At 36.1% G+C, this 25,388-nt stretch overlaps 1 protein-coding gene across 2 annotated transcripts in view; it reads right to left on the reverse strand.

The window, feature by feature from the left end:
- Nucleotides 1-25,388, reverse strand: part of LOC150102135 (5'-3' exonuclease PLD3-like) — a 217,721-nt gene that overhangs the window by 94,387 nt on the left and 97,946 nt on the right. For both annotated transcript variants that reach the window (XM_090398904.1, XM_090398903.1), the window contains exon 4: nt 17,359-17,482. In XM_090398904.1, the coding sequence (XP_090255030.1) occupies nt 17,359-17,482 (124 nt within the window). The remainder of the gene's footprint in view (nt 1-17,358; nt 17,483-25,388) is intronic.

Consider the following 25,388-nt stretch of genomic DNA (forward strand, 5'->3'; position numbering starts at 1 on the left):
AGAACTTTTATATCAGTAGTCTTCAGTCTATGTTCAACTGTGTTATTTTTAACCTAACTCTCAGATCTATAACTTCTAGCAGAATACACTGTCTATACTGCTAGTGTAGCATTTTGACTAATTTCTCTCTATCTTTATTCAACTGACTTTCAACCATACCAATTTTGATTATTCTTTTCTCTATTTTCATATATAATTTGCTGTCTTTGTTAATAATTACCTAAATAGCTGAAATATGAAAAAAACCTTAAGGGGTGCTTAAGGGTCAAAGCTGTATAACTGAGAGGAGACCTCCACATAGCCTTTAAAGGAATGCGGAGAACCGACCAGGGCTTCTGACCTAATGTCCAATCCTCACCTTCTCGTAGTGCACCCTGTTGGGTATCTACTTTGATACTGAACGAACGAGGATGGGCTGGCAATTTGGGATTTAGCCGACCAAATTGTATTTTTATTGGTTAAACCAAAATAAAAAATGATGGTACAACATGACAAAATTTCATGCCGGTTGAGGCGTCGCCCGGTTAAACAAGGCCCCCGTTGTTTTCGCCAGGGAACCAGGGCGAACAGCAAAAAGTCAGCTACTGGAACAAATCTGAAAACAAACCCCAACTCAACATCAGAGTTAAAGATCGGTACTATCAACGTAAGAAGCCTGAATGGCAAAGAAATGGAGCTAGCTGAGGAATTAGATAAGTACCAGATCGACATAATAGGGGTGACTGAAACAAAAAAGACCAAAACTGGTGAGATCTTTCTGAGCAATAAATACAAAATGTTATATTCAGGCAATAACAATCAAGGAAAAGAAGGAGTAGCCATAGTATTCAACACAAAATACGAGGCTAATCTTCTTGAATGGCAGTCAGTCTCAAGTAGAGTAATGTGAGCAAATATGAGAATGGGGAACTGGACAATGAGACTTATTTGTGCCTATGGTCCCACAGAAGGTTCTACTAAGGTAGAAGTGGAGGAATTTTTTGAGGCTTTAGAAAAAGCAACTGACACAATGAAAAAGGAAAAGTTGGTCCTTGTTGGGGATCTAAATAGTAGAGTAGGAAATGATTGTGAGACATACAAAACTATTTTGGGAAAATTTGGAGAAAAGAGCAAAGCTAATAATAATGGCAAATATCTGTTGGATTTCTGCTCAGGACATGGACTGGTTATTACTAACACCATGTTCCAACATAAAAATGTGCACAAATTCACATGGAGAGAAGAGGCTAGGAATAAGAAAAGTCTCATTGACTATGTTATTGTTGATAGTGATGTTTTCTCCCTGGTGCAGGACACCAGAGTGTACAGAGGATTTGAAATTGGAAGTGATCACTATTTAGTCTTGAGCAGGATAAATTGAATTTCATATTGAAAAGAATAACATGTAAGAAAGTTTTAAAGCGAATAAAAGTTGAGCAGCTCTCAGATGTAAACTGTAGACTAAAATACAGAAATATTATTGAAAAGAAAGTGAAAGAGTTTGAGAACAGGAATCAAACCTTGGAGATTCAGTGGCAAACTCTGAAGAAAACATTGATTGATTCTGCCAGAGAGGCATGTGGTGAGGTTGTGTGCAAAGATAAAAAAAATCAGAACTCCCTGGTGGACACAGGAAGTTAAAGAGGCAGTGAAGGAATAGAAGAAAGCATATCAAAAGTTCCTGGCAAATAAGTCAGCTTTTACTCTTACAGAATACAGAGACAAATGTAAGAAAGCTAAACAGTGTGTAAAACTAGCTAAACAAAAGTCATGGGAGGACTTTGGCAAGAATATAGAAAATAAATATCAAGAAGGTGGCAAAATATTCTGGAGGTGGTTGAAGAAGCTTAGGAATGGAGGAAAGAGTGCTGTAAAAGGAATTAGAGATGATAAAGGTGAAATGAAAACAGGAGAAAAGGATATCCTTGAAGTATGGAGTAATTACTTTGAAAAACTGCTAAATGAAACAAGCAGTAATGACAGCACAGTGATAAAAAACACTGACCAGGCATGCAGTCAGGAATACATATCCATACTTGAAGTAGAAAAAGCCATCAAAGGCTTGAAATGTGGAAAGGCAGCAGGAGTAGATGATATTCGACCAGAAATGCTGAAGTATGGTGGTATAAGAGTCTTACAGTGGCTGCACTGCATAGTTCAGAAAGCCTGGACAGAGGGACGAATTCCCGATGATTGGAGTAGAGCTCTCATAGTACCCATATATAAAAAGGGAAATAAAACTGATTGTGAGAATTACAGAGGTATTTCCCTACTGAGTGTTCCTGGCAAGATCTATGCAAGTATACTTGAGAAACGGTTGAGAAGAATTGTGGAAGAAAAGCTTGGTGAAGAACAAGCTGGATTCAGGCCAAATAGAGGCTGTCAGGATCAGATCTTCACTTTACGACAAATAGTCGAGAAAGCATGGGAATATAACAAAGATCTGTATTTAAGTTTTGTCGATTTGGAAAAGGCATATGACAAGGCGCCAAGAGAGAAGCTATTCAATACGCTGCAGTTATATGGTGTCAATGAGGCATTATATCAAGCAATACTTAGTCTTTATTTGAGTTGTGAGTCAGCAGTTAGAATTGAAGGAAGTACAGGAAGATGGTTTAATGTTAAATCTGGTGTGAGACAAGGATGTACATTATCCCCTCTGTTATTCATTATCTATATGGATCACATTATGAAGGAATGTGGTATTAAACCTGATATCAAAATTGGAGATGTTAATGTCAGCTCTTTGCTTTATGCGGATGATGTTATACTTCTAAATAAATCCGCTACAAGTCTGCAAGATTCTCTGACTAAATTGAATAGCTGTTGTAATAGATATGGTATGAAGGTCAGCAATAAAAAGACAAAGACAATGAAAATAGGCAGAATCATTGAAAATGTCAACTGTGTTGTGAATGGAGAACCTGTGGAACAAGTAAAACATTTCAGCTACTTAGGCACAATTTTTACTGAAGATGGTAAACTAAATATAGAAATAGACAACAGAATCAGCAAAGCTGGTATCGTGGGAAGTCAATTGAATAAATTCATATGGAATAAGAAAGAAATTAGTCGGAACACTAAATTAGCTGTATACAAGACTGTGTTCAAACCAATTTTAACTTATGGATCTGAGAGCTGGGTCAGAAGTAAAACACTTGACCAAAGACTAGAGACCGCAGATATGAGAGTCCTGAGAAAGATTAGATGCGTGAACAGATGGCATCAATGGCAATATCATATTAAAAATGAGGATATTAGGAAAGAACTTGACATTGTCAGCATCCAGGAATGCGTTAGCAGAGCTAATCTCAGATGGTATGGTCACTTAAATAGAATGGGAGAGGAAAGATTAGCAAAACAAGTGTTCTCTGCCAGGTTGGCAGGAAAACGACCCAAAGGAAGACCAAGATGTAGGTGGATTGATACGGTACAAAGTGCCTTAGACGATAGAAATATAAGATCTGATAATGTTGGAGTCTTGACAAGTAACAGACTGATTTGGAGGAAAATTGTAGATAGGAAGTTAGTAATGATGTAATTTTTTCATGTAGTGCTGTCATATCCTGTACACCCCTTGAGGGTACATGGCAGGAATTTGATGATGATGATGATAGCTGAAATATTTCATTTGTTCTATAGGTCCTCTATTCAGAATGCAATTGATATTTTCGATGTTCATGCCTATTTTTGTCTTTTTATTTTTAAATTTTCATACCAAATTTCTTACAGCAGTCATTCAATCTGGTCAGCAAACCCTGCATAAAGTGAAGAGTTAAGTTGAATATCTCCATTTTTGATATTAGACCTGAGATCATTTCTTTCATAATGTGATCCATACAGATGATAAATGTGAGTGGAGGTAGTGTACATCCTTGTCTTACAGCTCCTGATTTTACATCACACCATTTTCCTGTACCTCCTTCCATTCTAACTGCTAACTTATAACTCATGTATAGATTATGTCTTGCTTCATATAATGTCTCATTTAGACCCTATAACCATAACATTTACAGGAGGTTTAAAGGTGGCTTTGAGGTTGTATTTTTGTAGTATAATGTTTATTTTGTCTGATATCCCTTTAATGTATAGAATGGTTACAGTTTTATTTTAGTCTTGTTTATTTTTGTTTTTAAGTGGGGTCTTGTACAGAATTTTGTTGATAGTATTTTGGCTGTAACCATTTTTTTTAGGAAGGTATTGCTGATAACTTTTAATTCATTTTTAAGTGTTTGTTCATTGGAACAAATCTTCCAAGCCCTATTTTTTTTTGTGTATTAATGATCAGTATGTGAGATTGAAATGGAAGTGTGTTTCAATCTCAATTGTGAATTGTATGCATTTGTGTTGTTTATTTAGGTGGTAATGTTTGGCAGCCATAGGATCAGATAGCAAAAACATCATCAATGTATCTAAGCCAGGCTTTGGATTTTAAAGAAGAGGAATTTAGAGCACATTGCTCAAAATATTCCATGTAAAAGTTAGCAATGGGAGGGAGGAAATAATGGTGAGCCCATGGCTGTGTCTTCTTTTTGTAGGTAGAAAGTGTTTTGACAAAAAATAGCCACAACGTAGTACATGTGCAAAAAGCGCCGTGATATTGGGAGGAAATTTTTTCTGTAATAGAAGGATTGTGTCATTCATTGGGACATTTGTGAAGAGGGCAGAGACATCAAAACTGACTAATAAATCATCTTTTAACAGTGTGATGTCTTTTGATTTTGTTTACAAAGTGTTGTGTGTTTTTAATATAAGAAGGGGAATGATCTACCAGCTCCTTGAGTGTTGTTGCTAGCTTCTTGGATAGGGTGATAATTGGGGCTGTCTATACCTTCGACTATCAGCCTGAGTGGTGTGTTTTGTTTGTGAATTTTTCGTAGACAGTAAATTCTCAGGGCACGAGTGCAGTGCGGAATTAATTTTTTTTAAATATCTTCAGACCATGTGGTGACTGATTTGAGTAGCTTCTCTGTTTTCTTTTTTATTCAGTTGTTAGGGTCATAGTTAACAAGTTGATATATGGCATTGTCTGAGATTATTAGATTCATTTTTTCGAAATAAGCCTTATTTGGAAAAAAAGAATTAACGATGTTTTCGTTATCTGGCCACATAGCCGCCAGACATTGGGCACTTTCCTCAGCCACCTAAAGAAACAACACAAATGCATACAACTCACAACTGGGATTGAAAAGCAGAACACACTTCCATTTCTAGATACACTTGTCACAAGTCTTCCTTCTGGCAGTCTTTCCTTCACTGTTTATTGGAAACTGACACTTACTGGCAAATACGAGGGTGGTCTGAAAAGTTCTTGGCCTTTACCATAGATGGCAACACTATCAACAAGATTTCTTTTTTCTAAGTTGGTACATCTGTCATAAGCATCCATGTGAAATTGCAGGTCATTCGATGAAGTAGTTTGTTTTACACAGCTATCTGAAGGAAACGTGTTGTCTATATCCCTTGAAATGGATAAAATGAAGTATCGCGCAGTTATAAAATTCTTTGTAAAAGAGGGTTTAACAGCAAAAGAAATTCATTCGAAGATCATAAAAGTTTGAATGGCTTGTTGGTCTAGTGGTATGATTCTCGCTTCGGGTGCAAGGGATCAAATCTCGGACAAGCCCAAGGAGCTTCTTTTTGCCAGCCTGGTTGGCCGAGTGGTTAGCATATCTACTCTCCAGCCAAAAGGCTGCTGGTTCGAATCCTGCCGTGGGCATGGATGTTTGTGATTGTCTGTGAAAGTACTAGTGGTGGTAGTTGGCGGTAGATGGTGTTGGTATTAGATGAAGGTTGGTGGAGTAGTGAGACAAAGAGTTTTAGAGTAGATGCCCTCCCTCGATGAGTCTTTGCACTCCTTGGAGGTGTGATATAATAATAATAAAAAGTTTATGGGCACTCTTCTCCTTCGTTTTCAAAAATTAAGAAATGGGCTACCAAGTTTAAACGTGGCTTACCAGCCTTGAAGATGATCCACGTGAAGGATGTCCAAAAAGTGTAACACCACCAGAAATCATTGATCGAGTGGAACTGGATGGATATGGTATTAGATGACAGGCGAGTCAAAGTGCATAAAATTGCTGAGACTATGGGCATTTCAAAAGAATGTGTAGGATATTTTGCATAAAGAATTGCAAATGAAAAAGCTGTGCGCAAGATGGGTGCCACACTTGCTTACAGCAGATGTAAGCAAGTGTGGCACCCATGAACATCAAATGAAAATCTCTCAAATGAAAATCTCTCAACAGTTTTTGGAGTGTTTTACGAAGAACAAAACTGTGAACAGAAGCCGGTTGTTCAGTGCCAAAGAAGACAGTCAATTCCATCAGAAGGAAAGGTCATGGCATTAGTGTTTTGGGATGTTAAAGGCATTCTGTTTATTAATTATCTTGAAAAGATTAAAACAATAACCAAGGGATATTATTCTGATCTTTTAACCAGACTAGACAAAAAAAATTTATAAGAAAAGACCTGGTTTGCAGAAAAAAAAATTCATCTTTCATAGGGACAATGCACCTGCCCACAAAGGTGTTTTGGCAATGTCTATTTTGCAGGTCTAAGTATTCAGATCCTTTGTCTTCTCTCTCTCACTTTTTTTTTTTTTTTTTTTAAAAAACTCCACATATAGGAAATTACAAAACTTAACATGATAGTGCTAAGAAAGTGATTAAGGAGAAAGAAGGAGCCTGAGAAAAACTGGAGGTTGTAGTCATCTGACATCTTAATGTGAAAATTAAGGGATCTGCACTATGAATGGTTAGAACACCCACCCTATTCCCCAGATTTGGCTCCTCTGACTTCTATCTCCTATCTCTTCCCAAAACTAAAACTCTTCCTCACTGGCCAGTGTTTATCTTTTAATCAAGAGGTGATTGCAGCTGTAGAGAGGTATTTTGCAGATCTTACTGAGAACCACTACAGGGATGGGATAATGGTGCTGTACCGTCACTAGAATAAAATGTATTAGTCTTAATAATTTTGAAATTACTAAATCACTTAAGGAATTGACAACATAGATATGAATATAAATTAAATTGCACTTCAATAAATATTTCTGATATTTCAGCAACATCACATTGCCATCTTCAAAAGGAACTTACAAAAAAGGCACGTGCATGTAGTCACTACAACACAGTAACTGAGACCAGTTACTGTGTTGTAGTGCCTACGTGCAAGTGCCTTTTTTGTAAGTTCCTTTTATTATTATTATTATGGGCGCTCCAGGGAGTCCTTAGACTCATCGAGGGAAGCCCTAAACATCATGTCCACACAACTATACAACATTCTCACAGTATTTATCATACCTTGCCTTGAACTCACTCACCATCCTAGCACCCACAACAGACTCTGGCAGCTTATTTCACTCATTTACCATTCTAAAAGTAAAGAAACCAGCTCTAACACACCTGCTAACCACTCTCTCGCCCAGCTTCCATAGGTGTCCCCTAGTTCTCCCACCACCAGTCCTGATCTCAAAAATATCCTCTGAGTTAATCTTATAGAAACCCTTTAGCAATTTGAATGTCTCAATCATATATCCCCTTTTCTGCCTATCAACTAATTTCTGTAACCCACAAATCTTCAACCTGTTCTCATATGGTTCATTCCATAGACCTGCTATCATCTTAGTCACCCACCTCTGGATCCTCTCCACCTCCTCTCCATCAAGAAGGAACCTAGGTGACCAAATATGGACACGGTAGTCGAGATGAGGTCTTATTAAGGCTCGGTACAGAGGTACAATAACTTGCTTGTCTCTGCTCGTCAAGGTATTTTTCAACAACCAAGTGAGTTGATGAGCTGATTTAGCCACTTTTGCAATGTGCCCCCTAAAATTCATCTCCCTATCCACCAACACTCCCAAGTCCCTGGCCTCATCAATCTCTTGGAGTACAGTTCCACCAATGTGGTATGCTGCTGCTAATCTTTTCACCCCCAAATGCATAACCTTATATTTTGTCACATTAAATTGACATCCATTCTCCTTAGCCCAATCCTCCAATCTATCCAAATCATCCTGCAAAATTTTGACATCATGTGCATTCACTATTGCTCTACCCAACTTTGCATCATCAGCAAAAAAATGAACAGTTCCTCTCAGATCCTTTCCGATATCATTAATGAACAAATTAAATAGTAGCGGTCCAAGAACAGAACTCTGCGGTACACTACTAGTCACAGGACGTCTTTTGGACTCTACTCCTGAATAAACTACTCTTTGATATCTCTCCATCAACCACCCCACCTGTCCATCTCACTAACGCTATATCCATTCCCATATGTTGTAGTTTACAGATTAGAATTCCATGTGGTATCCTGTCAAATGCCTTTGCCCAGGTCCAGCAGTATCACTGTAAACCCATTACCCTTATCCAGTTCAGCCATCACCATGTTATAAAACAAGTTACTGAGGCATGATCTACCCTTCACAAAGCCATGCTGTCCCCCATACAATATCTCATTTTCATCAATCCATTCCTGTATTTTTCCCATGACTACTTTCTCCAAGACCTTGACAAGATCGGTCGGTAATTTGCAACCATAGTCTTGGATCCTCCTTTTTGCAGTGGAACTATTTTCCCCTCTTTCCACACCTTCGGGACTAAACAGACCCGAGACTCAGATTAAATAACATGGTCAAGGGTACTGATAATTCTTTAGCCGTTTCACGCAAGACCCGTGCCGGTATACCATCCAATCCCACAGATATATTTGCATTAAAGTTCTGTAATAGACTATTCACCTCCACTTCATTCATCGTAATTCCCGTATAAACTAATGGTTCCTTCATTTTTTCAATGTCACCACCTGGATGATATACTTTTGCAAAGTGCTCGCTCAGTAGATACGATTTGAATGATTTTGAAGATGGCAACGTGACCTTGCCGAAATATCAGAAATATTTATTAAAGTGTAATTTAATTTATGTTCGTATCTATGTTGTCAATTCCTTAAGTGATTTATAAGGCATAACCAACGTATAAGCCTGTCTATGAGAATTTTGAAATTATAAATTTGTTTTTTCATTGTTAGGTGAAGAACTTTTCAGACCACCCTCGTATTTACACAGTAACTTCTACCACTACCCAACACAAAAACCAGGGGTCATTAATACACTAAAAAACAGGGCTTTGAAGATTTGCTCCAATGAAAATTATCAGCAATACCTTCCTAAAAAATGAATACAGCCAAAATACTCTCAACAAAATTTGTAGGACCTCACTTGAAAACAAACTAGACTACAATAAAACTGTAACCTTTCCATACATTAAAGGGATATCAGACAAAATAAACAGAATACTACAAAAATACAACCTTAAAGCCACCTTTAAACCTTTTGCAAAATTAAAGAGCTAACCACTCCCTCTCCTGGCCCATCCTGGAGTGTACTGTATTCATTGCACCTGTAATCTGCCCTATATAGAGGAAACAGGATGCACAATTCCTATCAGAAAAAAGGAAAACACTTTACATAGAACTGGCTGGAAAAACATGTGATGTTGTTTACATCACACCAAAACATGGTATGAACATAAATTTAAGGAGACCTGTGAGATTCTTATCAATTACCCTAATCTTAACAATAATGATGGTCTAAAAATTCTAAGCATATGGAAAGCCACATATTCTACCTCCACTTAACCTTTCTCCCTAAGAGTTAATTATAAACAGGTCCATAGGTAATCCAGAATCTTAAATCTAATATAACAATTGTCATATTCAATTAGACATCATTTTTACTGTAACAAAAATATCTATACGAAAGAAAGTTTCTCTGATGTTGTGTTAAATAGTATATAGCTTTGATGTAGTTAATTTATTTTATTTCATTTATTTATTGTTGTTTTTTTTTAAATTTTGATTTTTACTAGAGGTCAGGCCAGTAGAATAACCGTTGATCAAATCATTGTCTCTTCAGCATATTATGTGAAATGTAATTTAGCTTTTCTCTCTCTGTGTGTGTGTGTGTGTGTGTATATATATATATATATATATATATATATATATATATATATATGTGTGTGTGTGTGTGTGTCCTCCAGATGACCTTAATATGAAGGTCAAAACATCAGGAAATTAAAATAATTATTTGTAACATGGTTGTAAAGTCCATAATTTGTGTAAAATGTAAGTTCTTTTAACGATTTTGTACCCTTAGGACATTTCTCAAGAGAGACTCAAGCTGGAACTACTATGCGTAGTCTGACATCAAGAGTATAAGTATACACCTTTTAGATGCACATTTCAATTGAACTGTTACCTGCAATGTGCATCTAAAAGGTGTATACTCTTGATGTCAGAGGCTACACATAGTAGTTCTGATTGAAAAAACTTGAGATAGAAAGAATGAGAGAGGGCCTCTCTAGTACTGACATCTAACTATATTCAAAAAGTTGATTCAGCATCAAGAGTTAGAAGAAAAGATCAAGACTACAACATAATGGCTGATATTTTGTTGAATAATGTTTTACAACTGCAATGCTACGAATCATTAAAATCATTTCAAAACTTTTGTTCAATCTTAATAAAAATTAATATTAAGTCTGACAATGTATAATAACATTTCTCCTCTTCCTGGCATTCATTCCAAGTTCACTTTGGGTCTAAATATTCAGGTCCTTTGTCTTCTCTCTCTCTCACTTTTTTTTTAATTTTTTTTTTAAATCAACTCCACATACAGAAAATTACAAAACTTAACATAATAGTGCTAAGAAAGTGATTAAGGAGAAAGAAGGAGCCTGGGAAAAACTGGAGGTTGTAGTCACTGAGAAAAGTATGGAGAAAGCAATTCCAAAGAATATGTAGATGGAATAAAAGAGAAGGATTAAAATTGGTTTGATAAGTTTGAAGTTCAACTATGCATGGATGTTGACCAGCAGCTTCTCACATTCTTAAATGATAATGGCCAGTTTCATGGTGCAGCACCCATGAACATACCTATAGAAAAGGGAATACAAAAACAGTACTTATGAGAAAACAACTGGAGAGAGTGGGAGAAGGGGCATCTAATAAGAAGTCAATCTACTTCTGAATAGCATGAAGCATTTTCAGGGAGAAATTTGGTGCACTTAACAACCTAGTGGATCTAATTAGCATTATTAGCAGTTGAACTGGTTCACTTTAGCAAAAGAAAACAAGGCTGCCCTTCCCAGATACCTTCATTACACACTAACCAGATGGATCGTAGATCCCCAGCAATTTTTTATTTACAGAAAACCTACACATAAATTCAGGCAGATATATCTACCAACAATTCATACCCCTCAAATAGTATGGCATTATAAAAAAATGTAGGTAACAAAGCAAAACCGATTTGTTCTGATGATAAGGCCCTCATCACTGAGCTTGCCCACAAACAAGCAGTGTCCAAGAACTCAAACTTGGCCTGATTAGATTTTTTCCTGTGGAAATATGTTAATGGCTACAGATCCCACTGGGTCAAAAAAATATTAACATCTCATATTCACATGCTTTCTCCCCTCTACAAATATAGACTACAGTAAAACCACTACCAACCCATATATCCCTGGCACATCTGAAAAGTTAGCAAAAATCATGAAGAAATGCAATCTATTTACCATCTTCAAGAACATTGGCATCCCTTATCTGCTCTCCTCAAGATCAGATACAATCTAAGGATTGTATCTGATCTTGAGGAGATACCAAAATACCAAGTGCACTGCAACTGCAAGCTATCCCATTAAAGCCATACAGGTAGGAGTGTCAACATCTGAATCTCTGAACACAAAGACTACATCAGTGCTACTACGGTCACTCAAGACTTGTAGACAATTTCTTGGGTACCCACCACAGAAGCTACTGGAAGAAATCCACTTTGCTTCACAGAAGCAAAAAATGGTATGAAAAATTGTTCATTGAATCACCCACTGCTCTATAAACAATCCTAATCTGAAAAGTATAAATTCATAAAACTGCCTCAGATTTGGAAAACACTTATGCTCAGATCATCAGTCAAAATGCCAAGAATGCCTAATCAAACCCACTACATGGTGCAGTTAACAGAGCAAAACTGATTTCTTCTGATAATGCCGTCACAACTGAATTAACCCACATATCAATATACAAACACCATTCAGGACTTGTAGATTTACCTTGTTTCTTCACACTGGCTTCACTAACTCATACTCAGTAATACTTGTGTACTGTTCTCTACTGATGCTAATCTAACTTCAGTAAAATACTGGAAGTAATAATTAAATTATTTTAATTATAAAAGAGCCATACAGCTTCATTTTGGTGATGTAAAATAAATATAAATAAAGGATATTAAAGATCCAACCTTATTTCAAAGCTGAATATATGTAGAAAATTCAAAAGCTTTGAAATTTTACCCTAAAAAAACAAAAAGCTGTATGGCTGTTTCCTTGATAATTACTATTACACACTGTCCAAGAGTTCACTTATGAAAAATACAACTTTCTGACATAGGACTACTTTGGTACTAAACGATGTTTTTGCCTTCTTAAGGTGTTTACCTGGTGTCCGAAGAGAACCAGAACCAGTTAAAAACAGCCATCAGGCAGTGAAACCTTTATCAAAAGTATTAACAAAAGGCAAATATATGGATGCTAAAACTTAAAAGAACTGTCCAAGGCAACTCCAATGCAAGGAATTGTATTCTCATAAGCTCTCTGGTCAGATTTTTAAAACTAAGTTTTCAGATATATTCAGCTTTGAAATCAATATATAAACCTAAACACCAGAGCCTGGGCAAGCTGTGGGGAATGAGACTTTAGAACATGAGGAGTAACCAGACTCTAGTCGTTGCATACTGCTATACCCAGATTCTCTCCAGGTACAATTTGCAGAGTGAGCAGTAGCAGGATTATTTGCAAGATAGATGGAAAGCTTCATGACACTCTACCATCAGGTTTGGTCACATGTACTACCTAGCAGATGGCATAGAGAACTACTTTATTGTTGCACCCTCAAATGCAAGAAGTGTTAGCTCATTAATTATTTAATGTGTGATGGGCATTCCCATAAAGGATGTCATCTGAACCAAGTGTGAAGAGACAGAAAGGGACAGAAACTGGAGACCATACTCTGAAGATGAAACATGCAATAAACATTTCAAGCCTCCAATAAGCAGAACTGTGGTATTTCAAGAGGTGAATGAAAATCATCTATCACCTAGACGTCTAATTGCCATTCCCCTCGCTAGGGAGAGGAAATGCCAACCTTGTCAGCCAAGTGATTAATGTATCTGCTCTCCAAGAGGCTGCAGGTTTAAATCGAACTGTGGGCAGCCTGGATATTTGCGATTGTCTTTAGTAGCAGATGAATTTCATTGGCCAGTGCAGGATCACTGCTTACTTGCAGGAGGCCTGAAGCGGTTTGAAAAATTCCACATTTGGTCTCTAGAGCAGATTTTCTCATCATCATCATCAAATTCCTGCCATGTACCCTCAAGGGGTGTACAGGATATGAGAGTACTACATGAAAAAAATTACATCATTACTAACTTCCTATCTACAATTTGACTCCAAATCAGCCTGTTACATGTCAAGACTCCAACATTATCAGATCTTATATTTCTATTGTCTAAGGCACTTTGTACCGTATCAATCCGCCTATATCTTGGTCTTCCTCTGGGTCATTTTCCTGCCACCCTGGCAGAGAACACTCGTTTTGCTAATCTTTCCTCTCCCATTCTATTTAAGTGACCATACCACCTGAGATTAGCTCTGCTAACGCATTCCTGGATGCTGACAATGTCAAGTTCTTTCCTAATATCCTCATTTTTATTGATATTGCCATTGATGCCATCTGTTCATGCCTCTAATCTTTCTCAGGACTCTCATATCTGTGGTCTCTAGTCTTTGGTCAAGTGTTTTACTTCTGACTCAGCTCTCAGATCCATAAGTTAAAACTGGTTTGAACACTGTCTTGTATACAGCTAATTTAGTGTTCCGACTAATTTCTCTCTTATTCCACATGAATTTATTCAATTGACTTCCCATCATACCAGCTTTGCTGATTCTGTTGTCTATTTCTATATTTAATTTACCATCTTCAGTAAAAATCATGCCTAAGTAACTGAAATGTTTTACTTGTTCCACAGGTTCTCCATTCCAAACACAGTTGACATTTTCAATGAGTCTACCTATTTTCATTGTCTTTCTCTTTTTATTGCTGACCTTCATACCATATCTATTACAACAGCTATTCAATTTAGTCAGAGAATCTTGCAGACTTGTAGCGGATTTATTTAGAAGTATAACATCATCTGCATAAAACAAAGAGCTGACATTAACATCTCCAATTTTGATATCATATTTAATACCACTTTCCTTCATAATGTGTTCCACATAGATAATGAATAACAGAGGGGATAATGTACATCCTTGTCTCACACCAGATTTAACATTAAACCATCTTCCTGTACTTCCTTCAATTCTAACTGCTGACTCACAACTCAAATAAAGACTAAGTATTGCTTGATATAATGCCCCATTGACATCATATAACTGCAGCGTATTGAATAGCTTCTCTCTTGGCACCTTGTCATATGCATTTTCCAAATCGACAAAACTTAAATACAGATCTCTGTTATATTCCCATGCTTTCTCGACTATCTGTCATAAAGTGAAGATCTGATCCTGACAGCCTCTATTTGACCTGAATCCAGCTTGTTCTTCACCAAGCTTTTCTTCAACAATTCTTCTCAACCGTTTCTCAAGTATACTTGCATAGATCTTGCCAGGAACACTCAGTAGGGAAACACCTCTGTAATTCTCACATTCAGTTTTATTTCCCTTTTTATATATGGGTACTATGAGAGCTCTACTCCAATCATCGGGAATTTGTCCCTCTGTCCAGGCTTTCTGAACTATGCAGTGCAGCCACTTTAAGACTTTTATACCACCATACTTCGGCATTTCTGGTCAAATATCATCTACTCCTGCTGGCTTTCCACATTTCAAGCCTTTGATGGCTTTTTCTACTTCAAGTATGGATATGTATTCCTGACAGCATGCCTGGTCAGTGTTTTTTTTTTTTTTTATCAATGTGCTGTCATCGCTGCTTGTTTCATTTAACAGTTTTTCAAAGTAATTACTCCATACTTCAAGGATATCTTTTTCTAATGTTTTCATGTCACCTTTATCATCTCTAACTCATTTTACAGTACTCTTTCCTCCATTCCTAAGCTTCTTCAACAACCTCCAGAATATTTTGCCACCTTCTTCATATTTATTTTCTATATTCTTGCCAAAGTCCTCCCATGACTTTTGTTTAGTTAGTTTTACACAGTGTTTAGCATTCTTGCATTTGTCTCTGTATTCTCTAAGAGCACAAGCTGACTTATTTGACAGGCACTTTTGCTATGCTTTCTTCTGTTCCTTCACTGCCTCTAACTTCCTGTGTCCACCAGGGAGTTCTGATTTTTTTTATCCTTGCAGACAACCTCACCACATGCTTCTCTGGCTGAATCAATCAGGGTTTTCTTGAAGGTTTGCCACTGAATCTCCAAGGTTTGGTTCTTGTTCTCAAACTCTTTTCATTTTTTCTTCAATAATCTTTGTGTATTTTAGTCTGTAGTTCACATCTGAGAGCTGCTCAACTTTTATTCATTTTAAAACTTTCTTGTGTGTCATTCTCTTCAATATGAAATTCAATTTTATCCTGCTCAAGACTAATGTCTAATAAAATAATGATCGCTTCCAATTTCAAATCCTCTGTACACTCTGGTGTCCTGCACCAGGGAGAAAACATCACTATCAACAATAACATAGTCAATGAGACTTTTCTTATTCCTAGCCTCTTCTCTCCATGTGAATTTGTGCACATTTTTATGTTGGAACATGGTGTTAGTAATAACCAGTCCATGTCCTGAGCAGAAATCCAACAGATATTTGCCATTATTATTAGCTTTGCTCTTTTCTCCAAATTTTCCCAAAATATTTTTGTATGTCTCACAATCATTTCCTACTCTGCTATTTAGATCCCCAACAGGAACCAACATTTCCTTTTTCATTGTGTCAGTTGCTTTTTCTAAAGCATCAAAAAATTCCTCCACTTCTACCTTAGCCTTCTGTGGGACCATAGGCACAAATAAGTCTCATTGTCCAGTTACCCATTCTCATATTTGCCCACATTACTCTACTTGAGACCGACTGCCATTCAAGAAGATTAGCCTCGTATTTTGTGTTGAATACTATGGCTACTCCTTTTCCTTGATTGTCATTGCCTGAATATAACATTTTGTATTTATTGCTCAGAAAGATCTCACCAGTTTTGGTCTTTTTTGTTTCAGTCACCCTATTATGTCGATCTGGTACTTATCTAATTCCTAAGTTAGCTCCATTTCTTTGCCATTCAGGCTTCTTACGTTGATAGTACCGATCTTTAACTCTGGTGATGTTGAGTTGGGGTTTGTTTTCAGATTTGTTCCAGTAGCTCACTTTTCGCTGTTCGCCCTGGTTCCCTGGAAAAAACAACGGAGGCCTTGTTTAACCGGGCAACGCCCCAGCCGGCATGAAATTTTGTCATGTTGTACCATCGTTTTTTATTTTGGTTTAACCAATAAGAATACAATTTAGTCGGCCTAAATCCCAAATTGCCAGCCCATCCGCATTCGTTCAGTATCCAAGTTGATACCCAACAGGGTGCACTACGAGAAGGTGAGGATTGGACATTAGGTCAGATGCCCTGTTCGGTTCTCCGCATTCCTTTAAAGGCTATGTGGAGGTCTCCTCTCAGTTATACAGCTTTGACCTTTAAGCACCCCCGAGCAGATTTTCTGGACTATGTAAATTAAAAATAAAAAAAATACAAAAATATATTAAATAATAGAAAAAAATTCTTAGCCCACCCACAAATACCACAGGCACATTCGTATCTTGGGTATTTTATATGACTCTTATCCATGAAAGGGTTTACAAAAACCTTTCATGGATAAGAGTCACATAAAGAGACTTGGCTGTATATTGTGCATCACCAGTACGTTAATGGTCCAAATTTAACTTTTACCCCTATGTTTTCTCTCCTCAAAAAATACCTTAGTACCCATGAAGGTTCCTTGTGCAGAGAAGCAAACCACTTCAGCCAGTTATCCCTCACATCATCTGTAATCATTACAACTTTCAGGCATTTCCTACTTTGTTCATCACAGTTCAGCTTCATGACACTACACGTGGAACTTTTGTTCATGAGATGGTTTTAAAGTCTAGCATCTATGAAATTGATGCTAAACTATAAAAGAACAAGCACATCAGAGGCTTATACCTCCAAATTCTTGCTGCAAATGCAATTTGTTTAATTATTTAAAACATATCAGATTAACTACATTCTTTCTATGATGTCTGGCACAAATTTGATTCCTAATGTTTTGAAAACAAAGTAATAACAAATTACCTCTTTTCTCTAGTTCTTGTGTATCATAATTAGGCTGATATTTTGATGGTTGGTTTTGTGCTATTCTAATCTTGATATTCCTTTCTGTTCCTGCATGAAGAATTTCTTGGAATATTTTTTCTCCCTGTATCAATATTATATGATATGATTTCAAAAATATCAAGAATATAAACAATCATTATAAATTTTATTACAGCACTAAGGAAGAATAACTATCCTATAGACAAAGTTAAAATCCAGAGTATGCAATATATTTATGCTAAATTCCAGTATTGCAAGTGCAGTGCAATTTTTGCAATTGTAATACTGGAATATAAAATAAAATATGAGCATCTAGTGTTAGATCTTGAATGGGGAGACTCTTTCAACAAAAAAGTCATTCATTCAAGATTTAACAAGAAACACAATTCTGAGCTAGAAATGTTTGCACTATTAGTTAAGTAAAAAAAATATAAAAGAAAACCTGTTACAATTACCTTAGAAAGAAGTAAAGTTGAGGAGAAAATTTTATGTCTAAATAGAATTATATTGTCAAAATTATTGATGTCTAAATTATACTGGGTAAGAATGTAAATCTAAGTGCAAACAAAGGTTCAAAGGTTGCTAGCTAGCTGCCTACGATGATGTAACGGCGCAACGGAAGCGTTCGTGGAAGGCGAGCTGAACTCGCGCTCGCAAAACGAGCGCTCTTCAAGGAGCAGAAGTGTGATGCAATCGCGTAGGGACAAATAGGAGAGCACAGTGAGAGATCCTCCATTAGAAAAGAGGGTGCTAAAAAGAAGAATAAAAAGCGAGTTCACTCAGGTTTGAACCTCCCGTTTTTTCCTGTTCCTGTTTTCACGTGTGGACAAGCAGAGTGCTGACCGATCGATGGCGCCAGAAGTAATCTCCTTCCCGGTTGCTAGCTGAATGAGTCGGGCATGCTATTCGCAAGCTGACTGCAGACACTAACTAAGGCCATTGGTAAAAGTTTACCGATGCGAAACAGCAGAATAAGTTCCCCAAAAAGGATGGCCGACATGTCGATCAGCGTAACCTCCACGTGGACGCCACTCGATAAAGCAGAAAGACATCTGACTACAAAGGACGGACGAAAAGAAGCGCGATATCCTCTCAGGACACTGGTAAAGTACAGTAAATGCCTTATTCTTGTAATGATTAGTATTGGGGCAAAGAGAGAAGAACAGATTTCTGATTGAGAAGAAAGAGAACTTTTAAGTGACTTTTGTGCTCAGTAACGCGTTAATCATATTGGACTAGTAGTCTGAAAGCCCGAGAGTATGCAACACTTGGTTGAGTGTGAATTGACCTTTGTTAGCAAGTTTTACTTAGAATTTTGAATTACTGTTTTATGATGAATATGTGCCTATTTAATCTAGAGATGTAAAATTTGAGTATTTTGATAATTAATGTGTTCCTTATAGCTCAGCTAATGAATTAGAATTCTGATATGACATACCTTGATATGTAAAAGTTTATTGTATGAAATTTTGATAATTATTATTATTATTATTATTCAGGCCTCCAAGGAGTCAAAAGACTCATCGAGGGAGGTCCTTCCTAAGACATAAAGTCTGTCAAGACTCATCGAGGGGAGGTCCCCCCCCCTAAGAAACACAAAGTTTATCATACCACTCTTTAAACTCACTGACCGTTCTCACTTCCACCACTCCATCAGGCAATGCATTCCACGGCTCAACCACCCTCCACACAAAGAAACCACTCCTTACCCTCTTGCTCACAGTTTCCTTTCGTAACTTCCAGGGATGGCCTCTTGTCATCACTCCTTCCCGCTGATCAACCAAGCGAAAGAACTCCCCAGTGTCAACCCTGTAACCACCTCTCAACAGTTTAAAAGTCTCAATCATATCACCTCTCCTCCTTCTATCCACCAAACTCTGCAGTCCACATTATCTCAGCCGATCCTCATAACTATCCTTGTACAGTCCTGAAACCATCTTTGTCATCAGTCTTTGTATCCTTTCCACAGTTAATTTATCCCCTTCAAATCCTGGGGACCAAATCTGAGAACAATAGTCCAAGTGTGGTCTGATCAGAGACTTATACAACGGAATGATAACCCTCTTATCTCTGCAGGTCAGCGTCCTTCTCATAATAGCAGCAATCCTCTGTGTTACCTTCACCACCTTTGCAATATGTCCCCTAAACTTCAGGTTTCTATCAATCATCAACCCCAGATCTCTTGTCTCCCCTACTTCCTCCAGTATAACTCCTCCCATAGAGTATGCAGCATCCCATCGATGTTTCCCAAACCTCAAGACCTTACATTTTGCTGCATTAAACTGACACCCCCATTCATTTGCCCATCTATCTAGCTTATTTAAAAATTTAATTAATAAACATGTTTTTTCTATGTAAGTCTGAGTTTGTCTGAGCACGAGATTGAAATTACCACCTCGCTAAAGTTCGAACCTGTGAATAAGGGGAAATTAAAGAAAGTTTAGGCCATGACTGCAATGTTGAAGTTTCTATAGGCACTTAATACTTTAATAAGATTAGGTAATACTTAAACTCTGGGAAGGTTTCTTTGTACAAGAACTCTTCTGTACTAGGACTCTGGCTGGTGCAGCTAAAATAAATTAATTTTGTCAGAGTTCCGAATAGAGAAGCAGCCCCAGAGAGATAGGTTAGAGATTTCAGGCTTAGTTGGTACAACAAGGATTTAAGATAGAAAATTAACAAGAAAGTGATGCCACACAAAGACAAAGAAAGAACTGATATAACACTAGGAAGCTGTTAAAATCATGATTAAATTAAACAGCTTCCTAGATGGACTCATATCAGAGCTATAAATTTATGCTATAAATGTCTTAAGAGCTAGTCACCAGCTAGATGTTCTGTAGCTGGGATACATTTGTAGTGAAAGTAGCTAAAAATTAAGCTACAATTAAAACTGAAACTTGAATTTGTAGCTTCACCATTTCATAAGTAGGTGTAAATTACATCACTATAAACATTGCCAAGTTACTGTAAAGCAACTCAGCTACAACTAGAGTGGAAACAATTTTAGTGTTCACAATAAAAATATACAAACGTCAAAAAAAAATTTTTTTTTAAGCTTTTGAAGTATTTCAAAAATAAGGGAACTAGCCAGAAAATGAATGATTTCTCATTTGTGACCAAAATATCTCATAGAATCAACACACACACACACACACACACACACACACACACACACACACACACACACACACCTCCATTAGTAACAGAGAGGTGATTATTTCATTTTAAAACCCAAATTGATTCTCACTGAAAAAAGAAAAAAAAGACATCAGTGATGATCACACTGATTAATAACAAAGTGCAAGGTAGTTTTCTAAATACCTGCATTAAAAAACTTTGCTAAAGGAAGGCCACAAAATAAAAATAAAAAACTGAAAACTTAATAGTTCTATCTTAAAATACATAGAAAAACTGAATATTTTGTTGCTACCTTTAAACACAAATTTCTCAAAAAGTTTTCTAAAGGAATTTGAAAGAAACAAACTCCTATAAAGAAATGCTGCTTAAATGAAATGAAGCATACAGTGTACGTATGTGTGTGTTAAGTTTAAATTTTGTTTTATTTTTGTGGCATTCCTTTATCAATTTTTACTGCAGACATTGTTTGAAACATTTCTCTGAATTTTATTAAGAAACGTGCAATAGGCCATGGAATTTTCAATTAAGAAGAAGTATATGTGGAACGGTATGCTTAGCCTATTTCACATTTCTTAATAACAAAATTAAAAGAAATGTATGAATTACTGAAGGATATAATGATTACGGAAGGATAACTTTCCTGAATGCATATGGTAAGCAGGTAACAGAAATAAAGGAAATAATTGACTCACTGGATCACTTTGAAGTAGATAATATAGTGAACCAGGGATCAAATGTTGATCTAATGTTAAAAAATCATAATGTGAATACTATGGAATTAGATATATCAGCCCATGTGTTAGGAGAAAGTGCAAGAGAAATTACAGCTCTAACATCAGACTGTCTTAGCACTGCTAGATTATGCCATGGGAGTGGAAAGAGCAAAATTTCCATTACACAAGGGAGACTGCAGGAATGAGGTTTCAAATTATAGAACAATTAATGCTGTAAGAGTGATGGTTACGGTATTGGAAAAGTCAGTTAAGGGCAGAATTCAGGAATGAATGGATAGATATATGATACCTTTTAGAGAAGAAACAGACCAGCTTTGTAAAGGGGAAATCTTGTCTTAGTAATTTACCTGCTTTCTATGATAAAGTGACAGCTGAGTTGGATAAGAGTCTACACCATGATACTGCGGGACTTAGCAAAAAACATTTGACAAGATACTACATAATTTGACAAGATGTATCTTGTCAAATTATGTCAATCTTTATGGGTTTGGTCATAAAGCTGGTGAAATGGACATGGTGGATGATGAAAAAACATCATATCATATGGTGGAGACAAATCAAACAGAAAGTGTGTGACTATATGGGCCATAGGATCTATACTGAGACTGCTGCTGTTTAATCTGCACATCAATTATACTGGGAATGATTTCAGTGGGAATATCCAACTTTTTTGCCAATGATGCTTAACTGGGGAGGGAGAGCAATAGTTAATAAAGATGTAGAGATCCTGCAGAATGAACTAAATAGACTGATAACTGACAATGGATAATGACTGCCAATTTAATGTGACAAAGTGTAAAGTTATGCACTTTAGGTTAAAAAAAACTAAGCTGTGTACTGCATATACTACAAGAAATTTATGAGGATAAGGATTAGGGTAATATAGTGGACAGAGAGTTGAAGTTCAGAGGACACATTGCAAAAGTGGGCAGAATACCCAAAAAGGATCATTTGAATGTTATGAAACACACTAAAACAATGATAAGTAATTGTCCCTCTTTATATGGCTTTGATGTGAATATCTGGACTACTGTGCACAGATTTGGACATATGAGTTTCTAGGAAGTGGTCGAGGATTTAGATGCTGCAAGTGACCAAAATAGTGACTTCCTACGAGAATAGACTAAAGTTTCATTGGTTATAAAGTTTAGCTATTAGGTATAAAAGAGGCAATATGACAAAAACATTTGAGTTACTAAAGGGGTATTATAATAGAGTAAAAGCTAAAGAAATTTTCCAATACATGACAGGATGGGAGAGAACAAGGAAAACCCTAGATGTTGTGTAAAAATGTAATAAGCAGTGGCAAATTAGTGAAATAGATTGTCAGAGGCATTCATGAGTGTTTCGTCAGTAAATAGCATTACCTGACAGGCTTAATATCAATAATGGTTAGAGCGGCCTCCCATGATGAGTCCTTGGATTCCATGGAGATGGATGTGTAATAATAATAATAACAAAAAATTACAAAGCTTAAAATTATAACTTAGAAGTGTTTTATGGAAAAACATGCACATTCTGTTCAGAAATTGGGTATAATATAAATACAAAAGGATTTTTGATGCATAAAAACTTAAAAAGAATTAAATGCAGCTATGTTTTGGTAGCTGAAATTATTTTTCCCATACACAGTTTTAGCTAAAATCTACTACTAATCAGATCATGAACAACAAGTAATTAATACAACTTGTAATCAATACAACTGCAATTAAAATATTTAGTTATTAAATATCTATAACATCAATTATTTGGGACTTAATTTTGTGTATAAAACTGATTGAAGTGAAAACAGTTCTTTTTACTATTAACTGTTCATTTTCATGGAGTCCCAGATACTCATAATACCCACAACAAAAAGGACTACACTAGCAATTATTCACATAATGATCACACCTCTTCTTAAACTCATTCACTGACAGTGCACTCACAGCTGCCACCAACAATTCGTTCCATATCTAAGCAAAAAATTCGGTCCTCTCTTTCCTGGAATCACATTCTATTTGAATATGAGATTACAATAAAAACTTGTCAAAATCCATGTGAATTTTTTATGCTATTCCACCAACTTTTTACCAAGTCCTCTAAATTTTAACTCTATGTTCCATATCCAAGGCATCAAATTTCATGTAAATACAATCCTATCAGATATAATATGTAGCTTGTAATCTTTTCCATGATAACATACTCAACTGGCAACCATTATCATTGACCACAATGTCAATCTATTTAGAGCATATGGCAGAATCACTACATCACATTTATTTACCATTGCCCTTCCTAGGTTCACACAATCAGCAAATAACTAGGTATTCTTCCAACCTTGCATCATATCATTAATATACAAATTAACAAAGTATGAAGTCGTTGGAAGTGCTTTGCATGGTGGGAGATACTGAGACAAGGAGTGATGAGAGCTTGGTCCACCTTTGCACCGAGTTGCACCACCTTGCAACAGTCCTGAAGATATTTTCAGGCGCAAACTTTGTTTGCTCACACTTGGATAAAGGATTAAACTAAATTTATTAAAGTACAAAGTCATATGTACATTTACTGGTCGCTTACTTTCTCCCCGATTCCACAGCACTATATACAGATAACCCTCATATAATGCATATGTTAGGTTCCATAGAAATGCCATGTTATATAAATCGTGTTATGTGAGACTCGGATTACACAGAAAACATAGGGTTAAGTTCCGAAATCGTTTTTTTTTAAATTATATAAACAACGACATACCCAACAAAAATATATTTTTATTTAATTCTTGTAATTCATGTAAGTTAAGAAAACATAAAACTATGAAACAAATATATAGTATAAACTTATAAAATTACAAATTGTACATAAACTTCATTGTACATAATAAAGTGCATATTACAATCGTCATCACTGTCTTCAAAACGAACATTTCGTAGATGTTCTTTATTTACAAGTGGCCAGAAGTCATCACTTGAAATCTCTTGGATTTCAAGTGATGATTTCATTTGTATAATTCGCATTGCATACTTCGGCTGGTTTAATTATCAAGAAGTCAGTAATAAGACCTTGCTTACCACTATGCTGCAATTTTTTTTTATTAAGTTCATAATATGGAGCTAAACAAATATCCAATTGTCTTGTGAATTTTCCGGAGCCCTCTGTTCTGGGGTCATTATCCGTAAAATAGCTTCCTAACTTCCTTGCCAAGTTCAATCCTTCTGCTAATTTCTTTAAACTGAATTTTTTTTTTTTTTTTAACGGATCACAATCAGAATCTTCGACAGAACTTCCCCGCCATTTGGTTCGACGTCATCTATCAATTGTAGCAGTTCCTCCTCATTTAAATCTATTTCCCCATCAATTAATTCACTAATTTTCGTTTTCAACCATATCGCAAAAGCCCTCTATGTGGCCATTATTATAGAAATTTTTTTTTTACATAAAAAAAGCATTACATATTGTATGTAACTCAGAAGAAACTGAAGTGCTCAGTTTGAGAAGATCAACACACTTATGATTTTTAATGCGCTTTCCTAGCAGAAAACGAAGACAACTTTCAACAATAATTAACACTTTATACGGTAAACAATTGGCATACATGTGTTGGATTCTGATTATGTAGAGATTAGAGTAATTACTATTTGCTTCAGAATCCAACATGATCTTCCATCACAAAGGCTACAATTGTAATTATTTAATGTAAACAACCTATTTTGCAATTTAATATTCGTATAACTACTTTAATTTTGTCTAATATCTAATTATTTAATCAAAGCTATATGTATTAATAATGAAAAGACTGTATTAAATATTAAGCTATTTTAATTATTACTATGTTAATATTATAAGAATTTATATTCAATATTTTAACTGCGCATTTATTGAAATGTAAATATTGTCTATTTATTCCTGTTTGTAGAAGTTTAACGTTATGCAATAGCTCAATTTTATTATATTTTGTTTTGTTGTCATGGAAACGTATGTAAGTGAGCGAGCACGTTTTGGAACACCACGTGAGGTTTATTGAAAAGAGTTTTAGAAAGAAATGACATGAGCAATTGAGGGGGGGAAAACAGATATTTAAGCGACGAACGCGGGAATTACGAATTAATTAGGAGATGAGCGCATTAGAGATTTATTAAAGAGAGAGGCATT

Source organism: Typopeltis vanoorti, chromosome 10 (genome assembly GCF_054136105.1).
Source record: "Typopeltis vanoorti isolate ZY-2024b chromosome 10, IOZ_Tvanoo_1.0, whole genome shotgun sequence".
NCBI lineage: Eukaryota > Metazoa > Arthropoda > Arachnida > Uropygi > Thelyphonidae > Typopeltis > Typopeltis vanoorti.